The sequence below is a fragment of the Zingiber officinale genome, chromosome 7A (assembly GCF_018446385.1).
Source record: "Zingiber officinale cultivar Zhangliang chromosome 7A, Zo_v1.1, whole genome shotgun sequence".
Taxonomy (NCBI): Eukaryota; Viridiplantae; Streptophyta; class Magnoliopsida; order Zingiberales; family Zingiberaceae; genus Zingiber; species Zingiber officinale.
In genome coordinates this window covers 137,226,508-137,250,134 of record NC_055998.1, presented here as the reverse complement: position 1 = coordinate 137,250,134, position 23,627 = coordinate 137,226,508, and the positions used below count along the sequence as shown (strand labels likewise).

The 23,627-nt window shown below is 35.3% G+C and overlaps 2 protein-coding genes across 5 annotated transcripts; both read right to left on the bottom strand.

The window, feature by feature from the left end:
• Positions 1–1,259: 1,259 nt before the first annotated feature.
• LOC122002768 (DNA-damage-repair/toleration protein DRT111, chloroplastic-like) lies at positions 1,260–5,425 on the bottom strand. 3 transcript variants are annotated; one of them, XM_042558077.1, is made up of 3 exons: positions 5,272–5,425; positions 3,832–4,747; positions 1,260–1,852 (listed from the first exon to the last, which is right to left on the bottom strand). In XM_042558077.1, the coding sequence occupies exons 2-3, from the start codon at positions 4,693–4,695 to the stop codon at positions 1,559–1,561; spliced, it is 1,158 nt and encodes a 385-aa protein (XP_042414011.1). In that variant the 5' UTR covers positions 4,696–4,747; positions 5,272–5,425; the 3' UTR covers positions 1,260–1,558. The 3 variants fall into 3 exon arrangements, with proteins under 3 accessions (XP_042414011.1, XP_042414012.1, XP_042414010.1); XM_042558078.1 differs by having other exon boundaries at positions 3,832–4,720; XM_042558076.1 differs by having other exon boundaries at positions 3,832–4,709.
• Positions 5,426–7,315: 1,890 nt separating this feature from the next.
• Positions 7,316–12,371, bottom strand: LOC122002767 (protein NOI4-like). 2 transcript variants are annotated; one of them, XR_006117719.1, is made up of 4 exons: positions 12,292–12,363; positions 11,517–11,699; positions 7,685–7,876; positions 7,316–7,522 (listed from the first exon to the last, which is right to left on the bottom strand). XR_006117719.1 is itself a non-coding variant. In XM_042558074.1 (3 exons), exons 1-3 carry the CDS (start codon positions 12,298–12,300, stop codon positions 7,499–7,501), a joined length of 225 nt encoding a protein of 74 aa, XP_042414008.1. In that variant the 5' UTR covers positions 12,301–12,371; the 3' UTR covers positions 7,316–7,498. The 2 variants fall into 2 exon arrangements, 1 of the variants encoding a protein (XP_042414008.1); XM_042558074.1 differs by lacking the exon at positions 11,517–11,699 and having other exon boundaries at positions 12,292–12,371.
• Between the last annotated feature and the right edge of the window lie 11,256 nt (positions 12,372–23,627).

Sequence of the window (23,627 nt, the reverse complement as noted above, 5' to 3'; positions counted from 1 at the left end):
CTCGAGCCATCAAGCCACACCAACTTGATCATTCAATCTTTCTTGTCCTATGTTTTCTTGAATGTGGCATACATCTTTCTTTCAAATCCCAACCAATTTCCAAGCTATTGAGTATCACCAATTTAGCCAGTAGGGATCCTCTGGTCCATAAATTACAAACCAAAAGATGATCCACTGATGAGGACCTTTGATTTAGATGGACCCCATCTATTTCAAGATAAAATTCATCCAAATCAAAGGTCCTCATGTAGTAGACTATCCCCTGATCCGTAATTTACGGACCAGAGGATCTGCTCTCCAATTTAGCCCTGCATACCAAGTTATCATCCACAACCCAAATACCATTCAGTCACAAGCTTTGTGACATTGATATGGGTCGAACCAAATCCCTACACAACTTAATACACTGTGATAAAAAAGACGAATACGCTCACCCCCAACGCCCCCACCAACCCGTCCTAAGGTCAACACAGAGGAGATAAATCACAGGCGACTACTAACTTTTGGAATAGTGACTAGCACATAAGGGAAGTATTTACCTCGACTTTGTCGAGATTCGAATCCCAGACCTCATTGTGATAACATCTCATGCGCTAACCACTAGACCCATCCGAAGGGACTACACAACTTAATACACACATCAATAACAAACAGATATCTAACACTTTAATCGACACATCAAAACACTATGATCAAACATGACCACAATTGCACTAACACCAACGCCGACGACATACAACATGTGCGAGGCTAGCAACAACCAACTCGATGGTCTAACATGCCAAGAATAGCTATCATCTATCAATTATTTAAAATGCACAATGAGATTATGTGATTAATAAGATCAATGTAATTAATCTAACATCATAATATTGCCACTAGGAAGTAACAGTTCAATTGAAATGCCACAGGCATAGGAGATTGGACAAGCTATAAGATTCAATCCTCTGTCAAAATACAGTTTCAAGTTTAAATCCTACTTTATGGCCAAAAATTTGTAAACATGATTGAGCAATCATCATTAGCAAGAGGAAGAATTCTGCTGACAGAGAAAGCCAATGATAATAAGCAAGAGGAAGAATTCTGATGGCAGAGAGTAAGATTTAGATAGGCAGATATGTGCATCTGAATAACTTGTTTGATACTGATAACAATCAAGTTGAACCAATATTCCATGAAATGATCAACATAAACTACCAAAATAAGGGCATACCATATAACTAGCATTTGCATGTGAACCATGATAGCAAAGCATTTAGTTTAAGAAAACAACCATTGAAAAGCACTTCCTCCCCCACTAAAGGATCTTACTTGTCCATGTTTCCAAGTTTACATCTTCAACAAACACCTTTTTACTAATGAACTGTTATGGAGCACTAACATGCAGCATGAACCACAAAATGAGTAGCTAAGAAGATAAGGGACACATGCCTTGAAGGCTTCTGTAGATTAGCAAACCAAGAGGAGCACATCAAACACAAATAACCAGAAAGGTAATCGCAAAGTCCCTGTGCAAGGCTAATCTCCACCCTAAGTTGTTCTCAGGTTAATATTCGCATTAGTAACCAGCTACTTCACCAGGCAGCGGAGCCAACTCATTGTTTCCAAACCTTTCCTCATCATAAAATGAAGCATGCACAGTTCTTCCGCCAAAAAAACGCCCACCAAGATCGATTAATGCCTTTGTGGCTTCCTCTGGTCTCTCAAATTGAACAAAGATCCTGACTGATTCTTCTGCAGGGAAGTTTTCTTGTGTTATCTCAAATATCAACACACGTGTAACAGTACCATACTTTGTGCACTCTGATGCAACCTCATCTTCAAGCTCATCATCTACCTCTCCTGGTCCAACCTGGGGAAGGAAAGTCAATATCATTTGCAATTGTATACAATCCACAATTAAAGCACAGTATGATGTGAAAATTATCGTTTGAAACATTTCCACTTTTTTTTTTTACTATATATCTTAAAAGAGTGTGCCAGATATCATGATATAAGGCTTAGGCTTAGTGTTCAATAACCAGATGTCATGAGTCATCATTTGGCAACCAACATTTGAAGCAGCAGAAGCAATGAAACTTCTAAAATCTTATTAATCTTTCACAATTGTATCATACCTTTCCATCTCTCAATCAGATTTAACTTCAAATATTTACCTAAAGTAATATAAGTAATTTTATAAAATTTTTGGAAGGTCAATCTCTAGGGTAGGGCCTAGATGAGAAGTACTGAATTCCAATCAATATAAAAGATTTTTCATGAGCACCAACTGATCTTTCAATCTTTCACCAGGTCGCTCTTCAACGTGAGCTATTAGTAGAATTCTGATAACTTGACAGGAAAAACTTTAGTACTGAGAATGTCCAAAAATGTTGGGGAAAAATAAGAACCCACAACTGCATACGTGTAGTGTGCTTTGCTGTTTTTCACTTAAACAGACAGAGAAAAAACAAAAAAACAGAACATTTTGGAAAATGCAAAAGGAAATAGAGAAGTGCAGCCATTTGCATAACAGTAATCCTTTCCTCTAGCTATTCCTATATGTGATAATGAAACATGACCAACAATTGATCCTTCCTAGCAATCAGCCTTTTCCCAAATAACTGAGTTCTTTTAGGACTTTCAACTTTCAACAAGATAAAAACTAAAAATAAATCTAGATCAGTCACTTCCTGAAATTGATCCAGGAAAATATTTGAAACTAAGGGTATTTGTTTCAAGAAAAATAACATGTCAAACAAATTTCTGACAAAAACTTCTACAGGGAACTAAAATAGTTTTTCCTCATTTGGCTAGTTAAAATAAAATATATTCCTTTGCTTCCCTTTCCCAATTGATCTAGAGGTCCAATTGAATTCCAAATTGATACACACCTATTCTGCTTGACCAAGCCCTGGCTAATACATGCTTGCTTTGCTGAAGCTCAATTCTTGCTTAGCCCACTAGATCAACCAATAAGATAGCTCGGTCCAACTCACTTCGGCTTGAGGGAGATCAAGAGAGACCGCTGGAAGCTCTGCTTCTAGGCAGTCCAATTTGATCAAGTGAAAGAGCAGCTCGATTTGTGCATACTCCACCTTGAGGGAGCTTGTGAGAGGCAACACCCCGATACCTACTCCGCTCGAGTGAGCTTGTGACAGGGCACCAAGACCTATGCAATGAGGGAGGTGCACCAGAGCAAGCTCTAGCTCACGAAGACCTCTGCCATGGTGGATGTTTCCAAAGGGGGGAGATAGGGTTGTTAGAGGGGATAAAGGAGGTGGTGCCAATGACTCACCTGGGAAAATGATTTCCACTTGGAATATTTCCTGATGCACCAGACACAAGAAACTGAAAATATTTTCAAAAAAAATGTTTTCCAGAAAACAAATGTACCCAATATATCAACACAAACAAGGAATTTTAAGGTGTAAATAGATTAATTCTAGGAGGAAGCAAGATAAAAGCTACTAAAAACAGTTCTTTTCATGATATTAAAATACAACAACCAAATCTTATCCCCATAGGTGGGGCTGACTATATTTTATAAAAGATAAAGCATCTCCAAATCCCATATATTCCAATTCTCAAGGTCAATTGACTTTATTAATGTTTACAGTTTACAGATACCCAATTAAGTTGCATTGATGAAATATGCCACCATTACCATCTCAGAAAAAAAAAAGATTAAAAGATTCAGAACTATAAAATTAATGTGATGCTAGGTTGCGACAACCTAAGGAAAGAATGATACAAGAATACCACAAAATATAAACATAAGATTGTATCAGATAATTGCATGATACAAGATGAGCTTGGAATTTGAATCAAGAACATTCAGAAGCATATTACCATGTTTCGAAGAAGTACAACACGAGTGGGTGGACCATTGAGATTAGAACTTTTCACCTTCTTCTCAGATTTAGGCTCACTAGCATTAACAATCACCCCAGCTCGTCTGTCAGTCTTTTTAGCCATCAAAGGAGTAGTAATACCCTGTTCCTGCTTGCCAAGTCCTTGGCCTTCTTTCCAGCCCATCTTTGCCATCATCCTCTGTGCAGCAGTCATGTGGCCACCAACACCAATTCCCAATCCAGCAGTTGTTGATTTTCCAATGCTAAATCCATCTCCACTTGAAGGTGGAGAAGGTGACCTAGGAGTAACTCCTTCGCTCTTGGCAGCACGCCTTTTCCAAGCTTCTTCACCAGATATACTCAGTGCTGAGGACCTTGATCGATAGCCATTCTCTTCTCTCTCTGCAGCTTCCCGTTCCCTTTGTTCCCGCTCTCTATCCCTTTCCTCCTCTTCCCAGCGCCGCCTCTCTAGCTCTCGTTTCATTTCCTCTTCTGCAGTTTTTCTCTTCTTCTCTCTCCTATAATCTTCATAATCATTTGGCCTAGCAGGATCATACTCCTCTAAGACCGTTGATGTCACCCCAACAAGAGCTGGCTGAAAGGATGGGGCTTTACCACCATTTTCAGACAAATTTAAGGGGGCGGAAGCACCCAATTCCTTCACTTGCGGAGTGAGTGAACTTTTAGCTTTAATATGCGACTGTTGGTTCTTCAAAACAGATTGAGGTTGGAGAATGATTGACTGCTTTCGCAATGTTGGTGGTGCCATCTTTGCACTGCTTGACCAAACAGATGAACTGCTGCTTCTCTCCTCATCGGCTGTTGAAGGAGGGGGGAGGTCTCCATAGAGTCCACCCAACATTTCTTTTCAACTCACTGAAATGGCACTGAGTTTAAGTTGTTCAAGTTGAAACCTGAAAAGCACGCCAACTAACAAAACCATACACTAATTGCCACAAAACTAACAACAAATTGTGAACATTTCACTTTCCGTACTAATGATAATGCCAATCGCATTCATCCCATCCCCACTCGGTTACAGTTAAAGCATTATTTGGTATTCATTGGTCAGAATAGATAAATGAACAATTGCGATGCAAGGGTTTCCCAATCCTATCTTAACTACTAATCTTCAAGTACTTGAATTCTTAAAAGCAACAGAAGAGCAACGAAGTGGTTTACCCCTAAAATTACAAGAAAGATGTACTTTTAACGAGGCAAAATAAAGGAAACCTACTAAAGCACGGAATGCATAACAGATGAGGACTTGGACAGTATCGAAAGAAAAATCTTTGCCACACTTCACCAGGATTTAAAGGAAGGTTCACCAAGCAAGATGGAAAGGAATGGAGAAACCGATTTAGGGTTTAATGGAAAAATCCGATGTATGAATTAGACAAAGAACCGAGCGTGGGAAATTTTTGACATAAAAAAACACCTGCTAGGGCTCGTTCGTCGGCAGGATGTTATTCTACCGTTGCCGGCGACATCAAGCGAGATCCAGACGAGCAAGGGACGGCGAGAGAGAAGCGTGAGCAGGGGACGGTGATGGATTGCAGAAGTGTTCCCGAAGGGTACGATACATTTCTGCCACGGATGTGGAATTTATACGAATTTGGAAATTACTAAAATAAATAAATGAATAAATTTAAATAAATACGGCAATTATCTTTAATACGCCCTTCTGTTTTAAAAAAACTAAAACATGACAGACAAATAATTAATTATATTTTTTCCAAAAATCATTTGAAAGATATTTATTTAGCATTTCATTTATTAATTTTGAAAATTTTGAAAAAAAATAATTAAAATTAATTTTTTATAAATAATATTTATCCTATTTATCCCTTCTGGTGTTTTTCTCGATCCAATAAATTCACAATCGATAATTAAAAAAGAGAAAAATTGTTTATAATGTATCAAAAAATTGACAACTTTTTTTAATTGCCAATGAGGAAAATTTTCGAATTCTATTGTTGATAATCACCAACTTTGTTTAAAATATAGGTTTTCATATTATATTTTTCCTCCATCTTCCTTCATCATCCTCTTTCTCCTCCATCAAACTTGTGATGGTCAAATTCAATCACTTGAAACATGATTACATCCTCACGTCCCTCACATTCAGGGGTATAATAACCAATTTTTAAAATTTTTGAACTGGACTCATTTATAATTGAATCGAACTCGAACTTTATTTAACGAATATATTCATAACTCACAAATTTATTCGAACTTAATAAATATAAATTATAAATTTAAATATTCATTAAAAACTAAATTATATATTTAGAGAAAGTTATAATATTCTTATTAAAATTTATAATTTTATTCTAATAATTTTTTTATATATTTATCTATATATATATATCATAAGTAGAATGTAAAATCTATAAATTTAATATCAAAATTATTATTTTTTATTTAAAAATTGATTTATGAGCTTAACAAATATATTCACGAGCTAACGAGCCGAATATTATGAAACTTGAACTTGATTTATTTATTTTAACGAACCTCATTAAACGAGCTCAAGCGAATTTTTATTGAATCGAACTTCGAATATCTCATAAACAGTTTGATTCATTTACATCCCTATTCACAATATCCTTCTTTAATCTCTAGCGGGCCTGGGGCAATATAATTACATCAGTTTGGTCACGCACCAAGCCAAGCTTCAGACACTCTACCAACACGATTTCATTCACACAAATGAAACAAAAGTAAAACCTTTAGCTCAACACATCAAAACATCTTAATTAAATACGACTACTGATGACACAATTGCACGATCACTAGCTATTTGTCGTGCTCTCTCTAATGGCCTGCTTACCATGGAGGAAGAATAAAAAAGAGATGGATCATTAGTAGGGAAAAAGATCCATGGTGAAGAAAGAGGAGGAAGCTCGCCCTAATAAACAGATTCCCTCTTGTTATTAAAATCACCTATTCCAACTTTAGATCTCTCCACCTCTACTTTGCTCTAAAGAGTTCCAATGCTTCAAATGTCAATAAACTGTAAATACTTAAGCACATCTTAATGAGAAAAAGTCCAAGTCTTACTCAACCTAGATTTATTTTATTTAAATGAATAAACCTACCCAATAGAGAGTGCGTCGGCAACTTAAGAGTTGGTTTGACGACCAAACAACATTAGTCGATAATGGCAATACTAAAAGAAATGGACCCAAAAGGGCCAGACGATAAACCGTGACCCACGTCGCTATACAACGCTCTATTAATTCAAGCCGTTGTTTACCGACAAGCTGACGGACAAGACCTGAACCAGTCAGATCTATTTCAATAGATATCATCCAACAAAAACAAGGCTCCATTTTAACTGCTGTTGATTTCATCGTAATGTTTGTATAAGAAGAGCCATCAAGGCACCCCCAACCCTTGTTCTGATCCTATTCCTATAGGAAAAAAATTCAAATATTTTTACACAATCATAAAAATTGATATTTTATGCACATTTCTCGTGAAATGGTGCAACTACACGGCAAAACTGAGAATAATAAGTTTAAAAAATACAGAATAATTAATTAGAATACATACGGAGCATTGGGGTATAATAATTTCAGTCAGATATATCCGCTAAACAAACTCTGTTTACCCTTGCAACCTCAAACTAAGATCACTACAGCAAACCAGCTCAACAAAAATCAACCACAGCACAACCACTTGCGCTGCACCAAATTAATTAGAGAGATTAGTGAAGTGATGCTGCAAAACACTCAATTCAAATCTAACCGATTTCAAATGAATGGATAAGTTTTTCAGTTGATCGTTAAAAGCAAAGTTGGCCAAAGAGAAAAACAATCAGAAGAGAAATAAGATGAGAAGCATACGCTTTTCGGTTGATACTGATAGGCATCATCATGTTGCAAATCACCTCCATCATTTCTAGTTGGTGTTGCACCGGAGTTGCTACCTGTTTTCTTTTCATCTCGGGCTTTGTTGAATATGACAGTGAAACCTTCTGCTGAGGCAGGATTGTTCACATCCCACTCTCCGAACTTGGGTAGTGGTTGGCCCTTATCCTGATTGTGATAAAGGAAATTCTTAACAGCCCGTGGATTGATATTAAACCATCAAAGACATGAATAAGAAAAACTATGAAGACGGAAGAAAAAGCAACTACGACACGCCAGTGATGGTCTAGTCAAGTGTTACCTATTATTAGTGATATGGGTTGCATACAGTAAAATGAAAGGATAAGATTTATATAGCTAGTCCCAATAATCAGGACAAACATGATAGCACTGATGATCTACCCTAATATAGAAGCAATATATGGATATGAGTATTCATATAAAAAAAAAATATATGGATATGAGTAGAATCACCTACAATCAATCATATACATGGATATCAATAAGTTGCAATTACTTAAAGTTCCATTGCTTGAATATTATTGATGCAGTTTGAAAATTAGGGATCAATTTAAAAAGTTCTATTAAAATTTTAGAAATTTAAGATTCTATAAATTCTTTCGTTTTAAAGAGTTCTCAAAGGTTTACTATAATTTTTAGAGAAAATTTGCTTTGTAAAGTTTGTTATAATTTTTAAAGATTAGTTAGATATTTTATTCTTATTTCTAGTCTATAAAAGAGGTTGCCCCCACGGATTGACATAGTTGGAACCTACATAGGTGTTTGCTTCAATATGTCTTGGGATTAATTCCCAATAGATGCAAAATGTCTCATTGGATATCTGACCTTTCCATGTAAAGGATCGTTTTGCTAGGGCAAAATGCCCTGTGATTTATTTGCATGTATCTTGCCATGCACCGACGAAAACCTTTTGCTCCAATAGTCTATAAACGAGGTTAAGATCTCATGTATTAAATCACTTTTTAGTTTTATATTATCCTTCTCGTTGGTGAGTTTGAGAGTTGGAATTTTGTGGTGTGATTTTTTGGACTACATTAATTGGTACTAGAGTCGAATTTCTAATTTGGTTTTATTTTCATCTACATTCCCTATTTCATCCTATTGGTGATTCAGTGGCATTCACACCCTCAATCAGATTCCTTCTATGTGAGGTTAAACTACGCCCATACTAGTTCAAATTATTGGGTTATCAATTCATGTTCCTTTCACATAATCAACATAACCTACCCTACCGCTCCAAGCCTAGGTTGCTCCCCATGAGTCCCTTATTCATCAACACCCACATCGGCTTCACCACTTCCGTCATTAGTGTGGTTGCTTGTTCAGTGCGTTCACATTCGCTCTTGCGTGGACAATGGGCACATCCAAGTTCAATAGGGATCTCATCTCTCAAAGTGGCACTCTACTTCTGCACACAAAAGAGACTCACACCAAGCCTGCCACTTCTGTTGCTAAAAGCTAGGATCGGCAACACCTTATTAGCTTCTCGCTCATGCACAACTATCTGTAAATCTGAACACACCTTGTCACTTATGTGCTTGCCTTATCCTTATTGTCTCCACACCACAAAGATCCAACTGTACCTAACCCCATCTATTTTGATTGCTAATGGGACAAAGCATATCCCCATCATAATTGCTTTGCCTTAACTCACAATCCTAGTACTCAACCACCCACAATATTGTGGTCACCTCCACCAATCACACCTCCTAGAATCCTCCCCTACTAATCTCTGTACGTTGTAGGCCACAACACTACTCGAGTCCAACTTATGTTGCATCCTTCCACAATATCTGCTCAAATACAAGTTCATGTTTTTTTCACAGAATCAACCTAGACTAGCTCATTGCTCCATCACTAGGTTGTTGCTTGTGAGCCCCTTATTCTTCAACGCCCACATCAGCTTCACCGCATCACTGATAAGTATTGCTGCTTGTTGAGTGCATCCATGCTCACTCCTATGTGGCCAATGGGGCATCCAAGTTCAATAGGGATCTCAGTTCTCAGTGCATTGCCCTAATCCTCCAACACACAAAAGAGACTCACACCAAGTTGGTCACCTTTGTTGCGACATCTGAAGCTAAGAGTTACCAACAATAGATTAGCTTCTTGCTCACGCACAACTATCAGAAAACCAAAATCCACCTTATCACTTCTGTGCTCACTTTACCCTTATCATCTCCACATTGAATTGACCAGACCACACCTAGTCCCACCTATTCCAATTGTCAGTGGAACAAAGCAGATCCCCACCATAATCGCTCTGCCTTGAGTATGCATTATAGGCAATGTCAACCTCAAGCTAAACTAACAATCACAGTACTCAACCACCCGCAATTGGTATTGCAATCACCTTCAGAGTCATGCCTCCTAGATCCCTCTCCTACAAATCTCCCTAATCATAGGCCACCACGCTGCTCAAGGCTCGACTGATACAACATCCTTCCACAATGTTGAGTCACCATGAACACGGGTGGGAGATTTATTAATTGCTCAAGAACATTGCAAAGGACGGAATTGTACACTAGAGTCACAAGACTATTGGATCCACAATACAAGCCTGAATGGATCCAACAGGAATTAGAATTGTAAAATTGCAATGAGGAGACATCGAGAGCAAGGTTCAAACAACTTCATTATAAGACAAGGCTCACATCATCTCCGTAATTATCTTTTCTTTCTATTTAGAAATTTACTTTTATTTACTTAGTTGGTACTTTAAAATGTTTGCATATAATTAGTTTCTCTCAAAAAAAATTATCCTTCAAAAATTTAAAAATATCATCATGCATTATCTTTTTGCCCTAATTTAGCCATCATACATCATTTTAGAAAAGGCAAAAAATACCATCACATAAGAGGGAACGATACTGCCACCAATACATGAGAGCGAGTGAAGCTTTTAAAAATTACACTTATATGGAGGATGAGCTAAATTTATGAGAACTAAGATGGATCATCCAAAATATTTATATGAACTCAAAGCTTCATGGATAAAAGGAACACCCACTGACAATCAAATTACCCAATTTTTAGATAAGCATTGTCATTTTCTTAAAAATGATAATCTAATATAAGCCTAGACAAACCTATTTTTGTCTAAAGAATGGTCCTTAATATATTTTTTGATTACTTAATTGATTTTTTTTTTAAAAAAAAACTATTTTGTCTATCATTATATGACCCTTATAAATGAGCACAATTTGACAAATACAATAACATTGTTGTTGTAAATTTTTTTTGACAAAGTATTCAAGCAAATTTAAATCTACATAGAAACCCACCTTTGAGCATTAGCCTAAAATGAAAAGTAAACTTAATTTGGATAATCATTTTGTCTATATCTGGACCACAATCTCCTAAAAAATAAAAGCAAGAATCAATTAAAATAATTTTTGTTCACATATTATAAAAGTTAAAATCCCTATTACAGTGTCAATGCAGCATAAGAAAATTGTTTCTGATGAATAGATGGAGATTGGACACTAACAATGCATGCAGTTATTCAAAAACAATAACAAAAATGTGGTACAGGTAACAGGAGTAGCATATTTTGTTTGTACTATCCAACATGTAAGTAGATTCAAAAAAGGAAAGATAGTTCAAGTTGCATGTATACAGTAGTAGCTCATCGATTTGATTAACCCTACACTTGTGATCTAAGTTTCAGTATACAAGCAACAGTCCAGTCATTAACATTTAGGGTGGGATTATGTTAATAACTTAATATAAAGGAGGAAGAGGAGGAAAATGACACAAAATTGTACATGAATGATGGAGAATTTACCTCTTCCTCTCCCTCCTACTAACTTCCCAACCGGGTAATTCCAGCCTTAAGAATTGAACGTACCTTGTATGTAATAAAGCCAGATCATCTAGAAAATGGTATCAAAGAAACAACCAAACATTGATGTAATTGTTTGGGAGATCTGCTATTCTGGCGTATTGTATTTTGGAGTTCTCAAGATCTCTAGAAATTAAAGTGAGTTAACTAATCAGAGTAACGTCACTCACATTTTGAATTGCTCCAGAATAAGATATATTTTAAAAGTAGCAAAATATAATTGGTTCCTGCTAAAGACAAAGAGGAATCGAATTTAAGATAGAAGAAAAATGACCTAATTCAAGGTGGCAACTATGATGCTCAGATAAATTTAAGTATAAAACTTGAAAACCTTTCCTAGTTTAAAAACTCAGATGAGTTAACATTTCCATCGTTCACTCCAATTGGAGATGTAAGATCTTGCCAGAAAAAAAAAAGTTACTTCTAAAACTAAAATCAGGATTCACCACGGTAAGCAAATTCAAATTCAATTTAAAAGTAAGCAATCACTATATAATGATAATTTCTACGTACTGAAAGGAAAAAAAAAACCAACTTCCCTAATCTATCAAAGGGAAACACATCTCCATTCTCCAGCAACAGCTTGTGGATCCCTAATTATATTCTCAAACGAACTGCGATCCATGGATTGCAAACAAAAAAAGAAAAAACAAGAGGGCTATCCGTCGTAGAATTGAGTTCATGAGTAGCAGAGCGAAAGGCAAAGGAGGTTGCTTACCGAAGCCATGATCGGGAAGCCGGTGAGCAGTAAAACCGGAGAGACCACGATCTCTACTCTCTCTTATACGCTCGCAGACCTCTCCAGGTATTAATTTACGGGCCTAGGTTTGAAGTGGGGCCCAAGGAGTCATATCTCTTACAACCAATCATTACGAGGGTACAAATTGGGGCGATGGCCATCCGTCCGGAGAATTTGCATCCGGCGTTGCGTCACCTTCCAGTGTGGAAAGGTCCGCCTAACAAATATTGGGGCCCACCAGTTGTTCTGGTGGGGGAATTGTTGGTTGGTTCGCTTCGCGTCGATCTTTGCATCGTGCCATCCTGACCCAGCATAGGGACCTAATTTTTATTTAACGATACACAGTGGTCTAACCTAAACTTTATAATTAAAGGGAAATTTTAATTTTGACCCCTTAATTGCTAAATTTTCAGAATACTATTTAAATATTTTTTGATTTATCTCATAATTTTGATCTTGTCAAAATACCCTCACTCTATTAATTTTCAGGAGTGATATATAAATCAATTCGCACCTAATAATTTAAACTTTTTAATATTTTTAGAATTCTAAACTTATATTAAGTTGCTTGAGTTAAAATTAAAAACTTCCGACTTATCTTAAAATTTTGACCATAAGAATATTCATATCAGCTTCCCTATCCAAAATACATAATTTATGATAAAAAACTACTTTATTAAATTTAGTTATCTACTTTTCAATATATCATATATCAACTTTCCTATTTCTTCCCTCTCCTTTATAATGTTTAGAGAATAAAATTCATTCTCTAAATTTAGAGAAGTATTGTTCATAAATGCATAATTTAGAGAATGGATAGAGTAGCTGATGGAAAGATTTTTTTAACTATTCTATCTAAAATTTAAGATAAAATATTTAAATAAAGTATTTGATGTGGATGCTCTTAAGTGATTTATGAATTAACTTATGCAAGCACAACACATTATGAAATTTCAAGGCATATAGAATAACCACAAGCTAATTTACAAATAAACTTATAGCTAAATTTCCATACAATCATTTTTCTTGATTTTTGAGATCAAATAATTCTAAGCTTTTCAACTATCAATCCCTTAACTAGTAAAACACCTCTTTATAGGGTTCACCACAATAAAAAAAACAACTAGCCAGACTTGCTAAGTTGTCTCGAATGCTCTACTAGTAGTTTTTGTCTAAGTAACAAGTTTGATCTTTGCAAATCATGCACATTTGGTTTGGGTCATGTTCTATTAGTCATATTAATCTTTGAATTCAATGACCTAATTGAGAAACTCATTGAAGTATAATTGTTCATCAATTCTAAGGGCTAGCCTTCACCAATAAAGTAGTATTGGTGTGATTTTCGAAAAGTTTTCCTCCATGATGTAGTGATGGTCACAATGAATGTGTTGTCTAGGTGACATTATTTGTAAGGTGTGTGTGTGGGAGAGAGAGATGTTTTAGACTAGGACCATTTTATTTATTTTACCAATTTGTCGAATAAGGGAAATTATTAGAGTAAGTAACCTAATAAATAAAGTGATAAGTAGAAATGGGTGATTTTCTTAAAATCAAAATACATGAATAAGTTGTTCAACTTTGCATTAGTTGCAAATGTTAGACGTTGCATTAGTTGTAATGTTAGAAAGATGAAGGGAGTACTCATTCACCTTCATCTTCCTCCATTATATGCCATCAAAGTATCGGTTACAGACCGATGCTTTCTTCTTATATATTGAAATGTCCAAGAGCAATCGAAAAGGAATGGAGAGGGTGATCAGTGTGTGCACAGTGGAGGCGACGGTGGGCAAAGGAGAACTTTCGGACAAAAAGGATTTTTCTCATGAAACTCGAAGGGCTTTCCGGTTTCATTCGTGATCACTCTTCCGACGTCAAGCAGTGACCAAGTTCGTCTCGGGAGATCACTGTGAGTTGTTACATGTTTTAATCTTGTGATTCATGCATATTATAGGCAACAATGATATCAGAGTAATGTCTAAGCATGAAACTTGTCTCTTCGGCAAAATGAAAATCTCTCTGCCGTCGTCGCCAGAGAAGATCGGGACTGGGTCGCGATCTCCCGTAGTTGGAGAGGTCGGCGACCATGTTGAGAGGTCGACAATCGAGAGTCGCGACAACCACGTTCATCACGGTAGAAGAAGAGAGTGTCACGGTCGTGACAGCGAAGAGAAGTTTAATTGATTAAACTAATTGATTAAAATAGATCTTAATTAATTTAAAATCTGTGTAATCGACTAAACTGACAAAGGGCAGTAAATCTGTGTAGTCGATTGGTGTAATCTTTCAAGCACAGGTGTAATCAATTCAAATAGATTTTTAATAGATCTAGGTAATCGATTAAACGAAGATGAACAATATTTACTGTTCATCTATCAAAAATGAGAAAAAGTTGAATTGTTAATCGATTAAAACAATCGATTTAAAAAAGTGAACACCAAACCATACATCAACAGTGCCTTGCATGTTTGAAATTTAATTAAATATATTTATTAATTAAATGTATACAAGAATATATTATTAATTAATAAATACATATTTAATTAATTTATGGTTCAATTAATTAAAAATTGAACTAGACGAGCTTATCTAATCAAATCCAGGTCTGATTCAAACTATTGGTTAGTTTAATCAGACCAGTTTGATTCAATAATACTAAGATCTAGTTTAAATTATTGGTTAGTTTAACCAGATCAGTTTATTATTGAATTAACTGGGGTAATTTGATTACATAAGTTGGGCTAATCAAATATGACCAAATTAGTTCTATTGTGTTAGATTTGATCAAAAATATTAGATTTGTTCTAACGAGTCAGACTTAATCCAATGGACATTAGATTGATCAAACGGTTCTAAGTTTGATCAATAAGTCTGAAATTGACTTAAATGGACTTAGATTAAAATAACAACAGAACATAAGTCAGAAATCTCTATCCAAATTAGATTAGTTCTAACAAGGACAATGGATTAAGCTTAGAATCCGGATTCTTAATCAACTGGTCCAATGGGTCAGTCGACTCAAACTCCTAAAAATCGAGAAGATTTATTTTTCTTGATTTATAATGATGGTTCTATGCTTGTATAAATTGAATTAAATTAGTTTTGTACTAACTTATTTAATTTTAATTTTTCATATGGCACGGACGATTGCCACATTGACTCATCGAGAAGTATGGCGAAACCAACTCCGCGAGGAGATTCAGATGATAGAGTATAACTCTACTTATGGAGTTGATGAACATATTAGACGGCTTGATAAACTATTATGAAAACTTGAGCAAGAAGAGTTTCCAGTCCTGGACAGTTATAGGATCTAGGCTTTAATGCGTTCATTCCTAGAGTATCCTAGGGTGATAGCAGACTATGTATGGGGATGTCATGAAGGACGTGTCACATATTCAAAACTGCGTGAGGAACTACTTCACCATTTGGGTGAAGAAGATCCTGAAGAGTTTGAAGAGAGCCAGAAAATGTTCAAGGAAGATCCAGAAATGGATCCAATGAAGAATCCTGAAGCTGCCCCATCTGAGATTATCCCAAATGAGTCCAAGTTGATAGGGATAATGTTGGTCGCTACACTAGTATTTGTTCTAGTGGGAGTGATATTGGCTTATCTAGTTTATTAGTGTTCTATTTACTGTTGTTATGTACGAACAGTATTAGCCCATTTATTTATTGAGTTATGTAATGATTTTTGTCGTTATGTACGAATAGAGTTATGTTATGAAAAGTTATGTTATGTGTTAACAAAACTTAAAATGATTAGTTTATTTTAATATATGATTCGTTCATATTCGATGATTAGTTCATATGAAAGTGATTAATTCATTTTAATAGATAATTTGTTCATATTCAATTATTAGTTTATTAGATGGGATGTGTAATATAATTGATTAGTGTTGATTAAATTGACACTTACAAATGATGAGTGGAAACAAAGTTATCATTTGATTTTGTAAATCAATCCTAATTTATAATGAGTCAATAATTAATTACATGCATATGAATTACACTAAAATAATAAATAATATGTTTATTTATTGTATATTATGGCAACTAAAAATATCATAGCTGAACTCAATAAAGGAGAAAAATTATATGGGGATAACCATAAAATATGACACCTCAAGATACAATATGTTCTTGAGGAACAAGAAATTCTAGAGGCTATAAATCAATTCATGGATGAACCGGCTAATGGTTCTACAACACAACACAGATGTGACCTTGATGCCTATAAGGTATGGAAAAGGAAGGACTCCACTGCTAAGGGAATATTGATTAGTTCAATGGTGGATGACCTAGTATTTGAGTATGAGTCATTAGCATCGGTTCATGTTGTCTAGGCAGCCATTAGAGAGAAGTACAGTGAAGTAAGTCTAAGTTATAGGATCGAAAAGAATTTAGATATCTCCATAATGGTATGATATTACCCACTTTTAGCTTAAGCCCTCATGATTTTACTTTTGGGCTCTACCCAAAAGGCCTCACACCAATGGAGATATCTTTTCTCTTATAAACTCATGATTTTTCCCATGTGTTTTCAGTGTGGGACTATGTTTGCAACCTTACAACCCAATAATTCCCCCCTCAAACAAAGGACCACTGGCTTCCTACGTCTGATCCTCGACCCATCAAGTCTTCCTGCCTCTCGGTCCACCCGACCTACTAGGACTTCCTTGCCTAGCCGCAATTAGGATTTCCTGTCTAGTGTCTGGTCCTCTTGATCCGAACATAGGAGCCCTCACTTTCTTTGTTCGAGGCTAATATTGTACCCACATGTCTCAATTAGACCATAGCTCTTGTGCACAGTCGGCGGTTAAACCTTCTGTCAGTCCGAGCTCTGATACCAATTGTAGGATCGAAAAGAATTTAGATATCTCCATAATGATATGATATTATCCACTTTAAGTCTAAGCCCTTATGGTTTTGCTTTTGGGCTCTACCCAAAAGACCTCACACCAATGGAGATATTTTTTCTCTTATAAACTCATGATCTTTCCCATATGTTTTCAATGTGAGACTATATTTACAACCTTGTAACCCAACATAAGTAAGCTCCGTTAACTAACAATTAAGTTTGATAGTTGTAAAAAATGCTCAAATGTTACCATGGCCCAACATCTCAGGGAGATGGGTAACATGATTTGAGACTTAAAAGTTGCTGGTCATGAGTTGACCAATGAACAATAGGTTCAGGTAGTTATCCGTTTCTTTCCTGATTCTTGAAAATAATAAAACAGAATCTAACTCATAGTGAAAGTATCAAGACTTTCACTGATATCTCACGTCATGTTGAACTTGAGGTATAAAGGATTAAATATGCAAAGATTTCTAGTCATACTTTTGGTGCTGAAGGTTCTAGTTTCAAGAATAAGAAAAAATAGTTTAAGAAAGGAAAGGAGACTAGTGATGTTGCTGCGAAAAACTAAATCAAGAAGAAAAGAAAGAAATATGGACAAAGACCTAAGAGTAAGTTAATTTGCTACAACTATGACAAAAAGGGTCATTATGCTCGGGATTGTACTGAGCTTAAAAAGGTAGATCCATCTCTATCTTCTTTCCATGAGCATCATGTTGCAAGTATAGTGTTGTTAGCTGATTTTTATCCTTTATGGATTGTAGATTTAGGAGCAATGAACCATGTAGCTCGTGATTGAGCTACATATGTGGAGTACCGTCGGCTACCAGCTGGCAACAAATGTATATATGTGGAAAACAATGCAAGAATTGAAGTCAAAGGAATTGACACTTGCAAGCTCAACCTACGTGGTCGACGAACCTTATTTCTACATGATGTCCTATATGCTCCTGAGATTTGACGGAATCTAGTTTCTGTCACTTGTCTTTTTTATTTAGGTTATTGTGTACATTTTTATAGCCATTGTGTGGAATTTTGGATTGACTCAGTGTTAATTGGGCATGATTATGTAACAAATAGTTTTATGGTTCTTGATGTAGAACCAAATAATAATGATGGTTGTTTTTTAAATATTGCTCTTACTAGTAATGCTGATGTTAATGATGAAATTTGGCATGCTAGACTAGGACATATAGAACAAGAACAAATGAATAGATTAACTAAGGAAAATCTTTTAGACACTCATACTAAGATTAACTTGTCTATATGTGAGCATTGTCTTGCTAGAAAGGTAACTAGGAAACTATTTGGAAAGGCTATTAGGGCTAAATCACGATTGTATTTAATTCATTTAAATATTTGTGATCCAATGAATCTAAAGACTAGAAATGAGAGTGCTTATTTCATTACATTTATTGATAACTTCACATATTTTGGTCATGTGTATTTGATTTCTCATAAATTCAAAGCATTAGATTGCTTCATTCGTTACTTGAATGAAATTGAGAATCAATTGGAACATAAGATTAAAATCTTGCGCATTGACCGTGAAGGTGAATATTTGTCTAATCAAGTCAAGATAATGTATAATAAGAAAGGGATTATTAGACAGCTAACTATCCCTGAAACTTCACAATAAAATGAGGTTGCTGAAAGAAGAAATAGGACTCTTCTTGAAATGGTTAGACCTATGATGGCGCAGACTAATTTGCCAATCACTACAAGAAAATCCTCATTCAACAACACTCAAACGACAACGGTTTTATACCAAATCATTATTATTTTACTTTTTAACAACGATTTTAACAAAAACTATTGTCTTTTAGCAATTTTTTTGGTCTACGACAACGGTTTTTAAAAACCATTGTCTATTTATGATTTTTTGGGACTACGACAGCGATTTTTAAAGGTTACAACAACGGTTTTAGAAAATCGTTGTCTATGTGCGCTTTTTTTGGGGTTACGACAACGGTTTTTAAAAATCGTTGTCTATTAAGTCTTGTTGAATATCATTATTTTTTCCCTCGCCGTTTTTTCCATTCGTCATTTTTTGCCGCCGAGTTTTTCTTTCCCTCTCCCTGAAATTTTTTGTCGCCGCGTCTCCCTTCTCCTTTGCCTTCTCAAACCTTAAGCATTTCCATCCACGATCTCTTCACATTTTTCTTTCTTTATCTCTTCACGCTGCCAAACCCCCTCTATGCCGGCGATCCTCTCTTTGTGAACTCCTCTCCGTATAATCGCTCCTCTGAACTCCTTTTCGCACAACCCTTTTAAGTTAATATGTAGTCAGGCTAATTTCTTGCATGACAGGGAGGAATCTGAAGGAAATCTCAAGGGCATCTTAGGATATGTGGATAAGGACTTGGTCTCCTCTTACTTCGTTGGTGACAGCAGGTATTTTCTTTGCTCAATCTTAGTTCATGCATTATTTACTGATATTTACGAATTTGATATTTGTTTTCTAAGCGGATAATTATTTGATTCCTAAATTGGTATAGGTCGAGCATTTTTGATGCCAAGGCAGGAATTGCTCTGAATGGAAATTTTGTCAAGTTTGTGTCCTGGTACGACAATGAGTGGGGCTGCAAGTAATTAATTGTCAAACTCTACAACAATAATCCATAGATATTACTTGTAAGATCTTGTTTGATTATGAGATCTCTAATTTGTAATTTGATTCTTATTTGCAGTTCACGTGTTGTTGATTTGATTCGTCACGTGAACAAGTCAGAGTAAAATCTTTTGCAGTTTTGGTTGCCATTTCAAGTTCCCAAGTTTGTGTTGTTCAGAATAATAAATTTGGCAATGTTATTTTTTGTTAATTATTTGGGTGTATGCTGGTCCATGCGTTGCATGCCTTTGCTTTATCTCGAGTTGTTAATTACTCAGCTTGGTAAAAAAGTTGAAATTTCTAGCCTGTTTTGAGACTCTTCAAACGCCGAATTTAATTTTTATGGCCTTTTCTTTCATAATGGTGTTGAGCTGGTAGAGATTATGTTTCTTACCTTTAAGCAGACATGCGTTGGAATTGTGACATATTTATGTCTACATATTAATTTTTTTGGATAGGATGGCTATATATTTATTGGCTTCTTCAGCTTGACTCGAATTCTCTCACTGTTGGATGAACTAGCCATTTGTACTCAGCTTAATTGTTATTCAAAATTTTGATTTATCTCATAGGCCCGTAACCCACTTAGGCAATGCCATGTAAGTTGAGATTCAGCTATTATTGTTTAGTAATGCCATGTAATCTATGGTTTATGATAGTAAAGGTTTCGACAATCATGGTCTAGTAATGCCATGTAATTTGAAAATTAGCAATTATGGTGTATGATAGTAAATAAGTTTGAGTTCAACTGCCTCCAGAACTTAAAATGCATGTGTTTCTAATTTTCTTAGATTCCATAATTTTTTCTTGTAGAATACAAGATGGGTATGATGTCAAGAAGATTTTGCCTGCATGTGGTAGTCTGTGCTATCTTTGCCCTGCACTGAGGGCACGATCTAGACAACTAGTGAAGCGGTACAAGTAACTGCTAGCTGACATTTTTCCTCAATCTCAGGTGATATTTATAGTTCTGACATTTTAGCTATCTTTTATTTTTGACTTCTGAGTGTGAGATCTTGCTTATTCTCAATTTGCTGATTGAATATGTTGATAAGAATCATGTTGTTGGTACTTCATGCTACTATAAACCTTTTTGATTTCTCATGTACTTCAACATTAATGTTCTTATGCAACTAAAGGAAAATATTAATTTAGTGCCTTCACGTGTAAAAAATAATGTACAGGTACCATGTGCATACCGAGCATTGTGGTGAGCCAACATTCAAACTGACATCTTACATTTATCGTACATTTCAAGTGTCTTTTACTCTTGCGTTAACCACCTTTCTAATGGGCAAGTTACTGATTATCCATTTTTGAGTAATTTGGTTTAGAGTCTGCTATCTATTGTAACAATTCCATTGTAACTGACAAATCATATGTCGTGCATTCATTTACATGTTTGTGTTATGCTTACAATTGTTACTGCAAAAACATAACCAACTTGCATAGCCGATATATTAAGAACTGAAAATTATATTTCTACAGACCTTATATATTTTAACAATACTAATGCCATCTACTATCATTTTAATTGATGTCCAGATTATTTTCCTACAATCAGAAGATCATCAAAAGAAAAATCATTGAATGGTTCAACGGGAGCAAGAATTTCCACACGATTGAATCTATATACAATCCAAAAAAAAGTTTGTTTACATCCACACCTAGAGAATAACAAAGTACAAAATAATGAAAATACAATGTAAGATGTCAGTGGTAAGCAAAACATGTAGTGCCTACACAAAATAAATTTGTGCATGATAATGATGGTTCTCCTTATGGTATGATGTCTTTCTTGCACTCGATCTTGTTCGACACAACTTGATATTTTTGCTTGTTGACAAATATCAATTCATTGAACCTTTTAGCTTTAATTTTTTTCCCTTTCCTTGTTCACTTTATTATTATATGTCATAGTTATTATAGGTGATCAAAAGCAGATATGTGAGACTGGCCTTGGTTTAGTTTCACAATGTTGCTTGACAAAGCATATTTTCAGGATGAGTAAACAGTACCTTGCCAATGTTGGCCTTTAGATCAATGGAAAGGTGAGTATGTGGAACAGGATGAGTAAACATGTTTTCAGCATGTTTCATCTGTTGGATTCATGCATCACAATGTCAATGCAAGAGAAGTTGACTATGGATTCACATGTTATAAATGCAATAGTACTTTCTGAATTGATTTTTTTTTTCCTTTTGAACTTTGTTGATATGGCAAAATTCTTCTCTAATTACCAGGTCCTAGGTTGCAAACAAAGAGCATATGGGCTTCAGGTCTACTGTATAGCTGCTAGATATCCTTGTTATCAAGATTACAAATTTCCCAAAGAAAACAGATTGTTATAATTTTCCCTATATTGCTACAGTGCACTTTTTGTTAACACTTGATAATTTTACTGTAATGTTAATGATTAATTATCCACCAAGTGACTCCCTCAGTTTATCACCTGATAATCGAAAGGTGAAGTACTTATGTTTTCTTGTTGTGAGTTTTTCTATGCTATCTATTTTTTGTGTTAAACTGTAGATTTTGCAGCTACACTGCTTTCACTGCATGTATGTTCAATAGTTATGCTTCATATATGTTGAAATTTCAGGGGAAGCCAGTCACATTGAAGTACCTCAAGTTTCAAAATGTTCGCAAGTAAATGATTTGTACAGGTTTATAGCATTTTACTTTACTACAAAATTCTTCAAATATGCAAGTAAATGTCTTTATGGACTGTTTTATATAATAAATCACCAGCTTAACTATTTTTTATCGAGGACAACCATGGTGATGATGATATCACAAAAGTCTTGAAGATTTTACTCTATGGAACAACGTGAGTGCTCATGTCATATTTGCATAAATTTCATTCCTAGATTACCTAACTTCTGCTTCAATCATTGGCATTGTGATAACATTAATAGAATAATTAAATTGTAGATCTTTCAATGATAGAAACTCACATTGTCTTCTTTTGTTTGTTCTGTTAAACCTGATTTGTCTCATCCAAAATTATTTTTCTGTCTTACTAGTTACAAGTATATGCTTGCTATGATCTCATCTACTAATTCTCTTTAAATGCTCTCCGATGTCGATCTCTCCATTCACTCATTTCAGCACCAACAAAGAGCTAGCTTCATATACATCAACAATCACCCTACTCTTCAGGTAAGATATATAGATAGACTTTTGTTTTTTAAATTTTCTTGTATACCTGCCCTATTGATGTTGTTTTCTTACATATAGAACTACAATGAACGGAAAGAAAGGTAGCAGTATTCAGATCGACATTTGCTTGCCGCCAAACGCAACACCACAATCAGAAAGCATGAAGAAGTCTACCAAGGATCATATGGCAAAACCACGGTACCAATGAGGAAATTGATGATGGAAGTGTAGGAGTTTGCCAGAGAGGACACAGACAAGGTGACATTTTCCCTCAAGGTTGGCTTGGCTTGCCTCCTCGTCTCTCTTCTCATTCTCATCCAAGCACCTTATCAAGTCTTCAGCACCAACTTCATATTGGAAAAGGTTGGTATGAAAAAATAAGCAAGTGAGAATGAGGAGTCCAATGAAATCCTACAAGTTGAAGATTATGATGGGACTTGGGTTGATAATAATTAAGTGCAATCCTACATGGTATGAACTATCATTAAAAGTTTCTAGTCTTTTGGCTATTGTTCATTAGTTGTAAATAGAGTTTATTTGTTTATTTGTATTGGGATAAATTTTATTTGAACATGAGATATGTTTCTTCTTTTGTGATTATAATTCTTGTATAACTAACATTTGAATTATATTGATGTGGGGAATATTCTTTCTTGATTATGATTCTTTATTATATATTTAAAT

Bases quoted from the DNA above. Each gene is read 5' to 3' on its own strand.
- LOC122002768 (XM_042558077.1), bottom strand. From the start codon at position 4,695: ATGTTGGGTGGACTCTATGGAGACCTCCCCCCTCCTTCAACAGCCGAT. The intron at 1,853-3,831 runs GTAATATGCTTC...TTCCTTCCCCAG, and splicing joins TTGTACTTCTTCGAAACATG to GTTGGACCAGGAGAGGTAGA.
- LOC122002767 (XM_042558074.1), bottom strand. The intron at 7,523-7,684 runs GTATGCTTCTCA...AATTTGGTGCAG, and splicing joins ATCAGTATCAACCGAAAAGC to CGCAAGTGGTTGTGCTGTGG.